General features: G+C 45.5%; 1 protein-coding gene across 2 annotated transcripts; it reads right to left on the reverse strand.

The window, feature by feature from the left end:
• Window positions 1-202: 202 nt before the first annotated feature.
• LOC123086616 (mitogen-activated protein kinase kinase kinase 3) lies at window positions 203-4,669 on the reverse strand. Of its 2 annotated transcripts, none has more exons than XM_044508386.1 (11): window positions 4,166-4,669; window positions 2,713-3,189; window positions 2,524-2,611; window positions 2,370-2,432; window positions 1,922-2,082; window positions 1,745-1,820; window positions 1,599-1,658; window positions 1,417-1,524; window positions 1,092-1,334; window positions 783-913; window positions 203-689 (listed from the first exon to the last, which is right to left on the reverse strand). In XM_044508386.1, the coding sequence occupies exons 1-11, from the start codon at window positions 4,495-4,497 to the stop codon at window positions 440-442; spliced, it is 1,989 nt and encodes a 662-aa protein (XP_044364321.1). In that variant the 5' UTR covers window positions 4,498-4,669; the 3' UTR covers window positions 203-439. The 2 variants fall into 2 exon arrangements, with proteins under 2 accessions (XP_044364321.1, XP_044364320.1); XM_044508385.1 differs by having other exon boundaries at window positions 203-692.
• Between the last annotated feature and the right edge of the window lie 1,582 nt (window positions 4,670-6,251).

Raw genomic sequence — 6,251 nt, forward strand, 5'->3', positions numbered from 1 at the left:
ATTGAAGCTGCAAGGGCATCTGTGGGGCCTTGGTGTTGAGGAGAAGACGGTGACATACAGAGGGGATGTTTTCAAAGTGCATCAGATAAAGCTGCCCTGATTTTCTCCAAATCCGCAACACCTTATCTGTAAATCACCGAGCTTCTGAAGATTAGTAGAAACCTGTATTCATTCAAAATTGATCATACACAACAGATACAGGTACAGCCTGAAATGCCATTCTCTCTTTTTCTGAACAAAAATGCTATTGTTTTTCACTACATCTCAATTTCTGAATTTGTACAAAGGACGAGGCAACTGTATCCTGAGGGGAGATACATACAGAAAGGGCTAAACAGAAAGCAAAAAAGACACCTTTGTCCTCCTAAGTTCTACAGTAACACCTTAACTTATGGAGTATATATTCTTCCAGTATACAAAACATGTATGATTGGAATTTCTACAATCTTCTTGGAGAATCAAATGTTTGCGTTTTCTGGCGAGGGGTTTCGAGCCACGGGTCTGTGAGATAGTTGCTTGGCCGCATAGGGTACAGCACATTGTTGATAGGGCTGTAGTTGGCTGCTCCAGCCGAATATGCTGGATGCGGAGGTGATGGCAAACAACTCCGGTTCGACTGCCTGTACTGCCGCAACGGGCTAGTGCATGGCGAGACGGGCAGGGACATGTTCATACGCACATTGGATGCGCTGCTGGACAAATCAGATTACCAGATTCTGTTAGACAATGGAAGAAACGCAATTTACCATATTTTTAGCAAAAATTAGTGAACGAGAACATACATGGCAGAGGCTCTGCGAGTTGATATTGAAGGAATAGAAGATGCTGGCACCACTAAGTTTCTCATCCTGAGATTAGTATCTCGTAGAGGTGATAAGCTTCTGTAGGATGACAGCTCGATGCTTGTCTTTACCTGAAATTTAATCATAGTGGTTAGAAATTAAAGGACACCACACTCAATATTGAGGCTAACTAATATGAGAGATAATGTCATCCAGCCATAACTGGTTATCATACATAGCACAAGCACAGACGGATTTCATAATATAGACCACTATTTGACAGTGCATAGTCATAGACTGTAGACGTACCGTGGCTTTGCTGCCATCAGTGGAAGTTGAGAACATATCCCTAGTAATGCCAGAGCCAGACCTAGAGGACCTGACTGAAGCTTGGTCTTTCACCCAAGGATGTTCTATTAATTGAGCAGCAGTTGGGCGCGCAGCAGGATCGCGCTGCAAGCAGAGTTTCAAAAAGCTTTTCGCTTCAGAAGAAAGATGATCTGGGATATCAGGTATGTCTTTGCTGTTTCCAATTTTGAATATTGCAGCCACCTGTGAAATCGATTACAAAGCTTAGCAGACAATCATCAGAAGAACAACCACCATAGCTATATAAAATTGTCATAGCACTCACCCCTTCGTACTGACTCCATGGAGGCCTTGCAGTTGCCATCTCAAGAATGGTGCAGCCAAGGCTCCAAATGTCCACTGAAAGGCTATATCCATTGGTATTCATGATAACCTGGGGAATAAATAGATATCAGTTGGTGTTCAACTAACAAGGGAAAATACATGGGAAAATTGCAGTAGCCTTACCTCTGGAGCCATCCAGTAGGGGCTTCCTTTGAAAGATTTGATGGATGTGTATGCTGATATCTGTATAAATAAAATCCACATTTAACCAACTGATGTTTGTGTAAATAAAATAAATGTCAGATCATTGACACAGTATTAGTACTTACATGCTTGGCCATACCGAAATCTGCAAGTTTGATGTCACCATTAGGATCTACAAGTATATTTGCTCCTTTGATATCCCTGTGAGAAAGGTAAGTTTTCATCAATAAGTAAGAAAGCCGTGATATTTTTCAAAAATAAATGGCCATCCTACTCTATTTACTTTGATGACTGCTCAGTACCTGTGCACTGTATTCCGCCCATGCAAGTATGCAAGGCCAGAAAGGATCTGTGCGGTGTATTTCCGGAGGATGGCCTCCCCAAATGGACCATATTCTTGAAGCAACTTATGTATAGAGCCCCCAGAAACAAACTCAAGATAGACTGAGAGTGTTTCACTAGACTGCATTGCAATATGAAACTTATTCAGGCAAAAGGGTAAATCTGCAAATAAAACGGGACACTTCATTGTTTGCACTACAGTGGTTTACTGGTTTATGATTGGAAATAAATATATATTCTAATGTATCTAACGAAGTAAACATTGCAGAACCACCTAACTTTCAGATAAAATATTATAGTGACTGTGATTGCTTGGGTAATTTATTTAATTATTTGCAAATAAAATTGATGATAATGTTACATGTTCGAGAATAAAACGTGGAAGATCGTCATATGTTTTGTATTTACCAGTTCACTGCCATAGTACTGCACAATGTTTGGATGCGAAAGCTGATTCAGGAGCAGCATTTCCTGTCAATAAGGAGCAGTGTCAGTATGAAAGAACTAACATCCGTTACATGAGAATGATGCTGACTAATCCAGTATGCCCCAAAGATGATACCTGATTTAGCTGCCTCAGACACTCTTTTGAATTTGAATCATCAGCAATAACCTTAACCTCTTTAATTGCACACATTTGGCCACCTTCACTGCATTACATTTAGAGTGCAGTTAAGTATACTGTACAAAGGAAAGGTTCAATTGCTGAAGAACAGGAGAAAATAGAAGGCTCTAGCATCAAACTGCGAACCTGTTGAATCCGAGGTATACTTGCCCAAATGTACCACTGCCTAACAACTTCCCCTTCTTCCATTGTGAATGGAGGGACCGGGAAGATGTGCACGGCGAGCCTGGCGGAAGAGGAAGTGGGTGTGGTGAGCTTGAGCTCCGTGCATCCTCTTGCCACGCAGTAGGGGATCCTGGGCATTGCCCGAATGCTCTTGAATGCACAGGTGAGGTTGGACAGTTTTTGCCTCTTGAACTAGGAGGAGAGCTGGGCATCCGTGTAGCAAACACAATTTCTGTCGATTTTCGGCCATGACAGTACGTCGTTCGATCACTTGGAAGATCCAAAATGTTGGATTGAAATTCTTTCCTTGGAGAAACTGAGGGTTCACACGATCTGTTATTCTCCGAAGCCAGATTATGTACGACAAAGCGCCCTTCTTCTAGGACAAGACTTTGTTTCCGAGAATCAATGGCCGGTGTTCTATTTGCATCTGATATCCTATTGAATTAAGCATGAAAATCAAGTGAGTTGAAACGCACATCTATGAACCAATCACTTGGTATCAGTACATTTTTTAAAGCATTCTAGAGCTATCGTATCTTAACACATAATTGGGATTGAAGGAATGTCGTTTAGTAATATTTTTTATTCGAAAGAAGAAAAGGTCAACAAGCATTGTCGCCTATGCATGCTTGTAGCACACGGCGATAAGTTGGGCCACAGAGTTCGAGATTAATTTGCACAATAACAAATTCCAGATGAGATTTGCAAATCGGCTGATGGAACTGCCTTGAAAAATTAATCGAACAGCAGTTATAACAGCAACGAAAAAACACCGTGAAGACATCACTAATCCAGTACCAAACGCAAACGGAGATCCAAACGATAAGGATTCAGTGTTGCAACCAAGAAAACAAGTTGTCATCTCGTTGACAGCAAAACCAAACCCATGGAACAAAGCCCAGGGAATAGCCTGAATTTTGTAAAAAGATGATCCATTTTTTTCTTCAGGCTAACAGGGCAGCAGAATCCGGTTCCAACTGGATTCATCGGCCAACTAATCAAAGAATTAATCAGAGCATGGACACATAACTTTCGGGAGGAAAACCAGAGAAACATCAAAGCTGCAGCTCCGAGCAAAGCAGCCACAAAAACCCAATCTGAAACCTAAACAGATGTCAAGAACAGCTCAACACCACCTCCAACTCCAATTGCCCACTGACCGACTGACGGCATATATATTCAACAAAAAGAATAAGAATAATAATTCAGCAGAACAGCAACTAGTAGGACACGCCTAGCGCCCCAAACCGAAAACTTTACACCGAATTCAACACGAGAGCGCGAGCAAAAGCTCTCGAACTTTTAGCCTGTGTTTGAAGCAACCAACCAACCACCCAAACTCAGCAGATTATTAACTACCGGACCAACTAGTATGTACTCTGGTGGTGATCAGTATGGCGCCGCCTCTCACCTGTAAATTCCGAGATCCAGCGGCTCGTCGGACGCCGCGGAGGACCCGAGCGACGAGCTGCCCCCGCTTGAAGCGGACGCCGACGCGGACGCGGGGGCGGAGGCCGACGGCATGAACGCCGGCCGCGGCAGCGGGTGCCCGACGGCCGGCGCCGGCTGCTGCAGCTGCTTCCCACGGCCTTCCCTGCCAATAAGCGCCTCGTCGAAGCTGGTCGCCTTCTTGTTCTTCCTGTCCTTCTCCCCGTCCCTCACGGCCGGAATTGTGCCGGCGTCCCCCGCCGGCGCCGGCGCCTTGCTCTTGCTCCTGCCCTTGCCCTTCCACCACGCCGGCATCCTGCCTCCCGCACGGCGCCGCAGGCCGTGCAGCGCTCGTCCGGCCTCGAGAGCTAGTCCACAGAGAGAAGAGATGTGGAGGAGAGAGAGAGAGGGGTGAAATGGCTTTCGTCGTCGAGGGAGCAGGAGGGTGGGAGACAGAGAGGCGTACACGCGCGAGAGGAGAGGAGAGGGGGACGAGGAGCGAGAGGGGGCGGGGACTCTTGTAACGACCGGGGTCCCCTCCGCGGGCCCCACGCGCGGCGCCTCCCGCATGGCCCCACCTGCGCAGCCCCCGTTGGTTGTCTCGAGCTCACCCTGTGCGTGCGCGTAGCGATATCTGTCTCCTGCCTGGAAGCTGCACACGTAGGCGGGTAGCGATGGGGTCACCATCTTTTGTGACCGGTAGGTGGGACCCGCCAGTTGTTGGGGGCGGCTGGCGGAGGGGACCATGTTGCGTCGCTGCGTGTGGGGCCCACGAACACGGTGGTGGCGTGGATGTGGCGTGACGTGGCCGGTGGGGCCGAGAGGGACGCGCTGCTAGAAGCACCCAGAGCGGAGTGGTTGCCGGCTGCAGGAAGAGTCCTTGTTTTCCTTGATCACTCACTGGCTGCCGGCGGAGAGATTAGTGAGCACTGATGCTATTGAGTCCAAAAGAAGAGCACTTGTGATGTACTCCATTAGTGCTGACACGAGAGGGTGCCCCAGACTGGGTCACTCACCATGCCTCTTTTTTTTCTCTCTTGCAAACATGTGCTGCCTTCAAATTTGTTCGAAACCTAAACTCGAAAAGCTGGTTAAAATCGCCTAATACCTAGAATCAAAAAACACATTTCCTGAAACACGGTTCATGTTGTAATCACCTAAAAACTTGTTTGGATTGTCTAACCAAACCATGAATAAGTATAAATAAGTTTTATAAAAGCCTAAAAGGCCAATTATGGAAAAACAAAACGAGTTTATACGTCCACTGGGGCACGTCTCGACGGTGATGGTGTGGCGGCCTTGACCTTCGAGCAACGAGATAGTAGTCGTCGTGTTTTGGTTTGCCTGTCTTGCCGAATAAGCCGCACTGTTCATGAACGTACATTTTCAGGGTAGTTCATACATATTGTGTAATACTCCCTCCGTCCGGAAAAGCTTGTCCCAAGCTTATTTTTCAAATGAATGTATTTAACACTAACTTGATGTTAGATACATCCATTTGAAGGACAAGCTTTTTCGGACGGAGGAAGTATATCTTGTTTATACATCTTGTGTAATATCTGTTGTTTATACATTTTCATGGCAGTTTGTATGGTATATCTCCCGAGACATACTCCAAGATGTGGCATGTTTAGTCAGCATACAATATACGGTTGTATTTCTTTTTTTGCGGGGACAATATACAAGTGTTGACTAGCTCCATGTCAGCAAAACCATTTTGAAAATACCATTTCAACGTCAAATTAGTGGGATCATCAAGTTTTTTTTGAAGGGGGGGGGGGGGGGGGGGGAGGGGTTACTAATTTCATGGATTAGGAGATCAGGGTTTGATTTCGATCAACTTTATAAATTCAAGGTCAAAACAGACTTTACTCCCACAAAAATGATAATCAGACATTTTTTATCACACGCTTCTGTTGATGGAAGTCATCTCCCACGGTTACACGATCTGGTTTTCTTCGTGTTGCGACACCACTGCAAAGCCAAATGTGCACTTTCATGTTGACATACTACCTCCATTCCTAAATATAAGGCGTTAGCGCAGTTTGTAGATGGAGTACTTTAACTTG

The sequence above is a fragment of the Triticum aestivum genome, chromosome 4A, assembly GCF_018294505.1.
Source record: "Triticum aestivum cultivar Chinese Spring chromosome 4A, IWGSC CS RefSeq v2.1, whole genome shotgun sequence".
NCBI classification, from domain to species: Eukaryota; Viridiplantae; Streptophyta; class Magnoliopsida; order Poales; family Poaceae; genus Triticum; species Triticum aestivum.

What these genes read in the sequence shown, in the direction of transcription:
- LOC123086616 (XM_044508385.1), bottom strand. Translation starts at nt 4,497, where the DNA reads ATGCCGGCGTGGTGGAAGGGCAAGGGCAGGAGCAAGAGCAAGGCGCCG. An exon ending in AGTACTATGGCAGTGAACTG is followed by an intron (nt 2,083 to 2,369) that starts GTAAATACAAAA and finishes ATTGCAATGCAG; the next exon opens with TCTAGTGAAACACTCTCAGT. An exon ending in GGGCGGAATACAGTGCACAG is followed by an intron (nt 1,821 to 1,921) that starts GTACTGAGCAGT and finishes CCTTTCTCACAG; the next exon opens with GGATATCAAAGGAGCAAATA.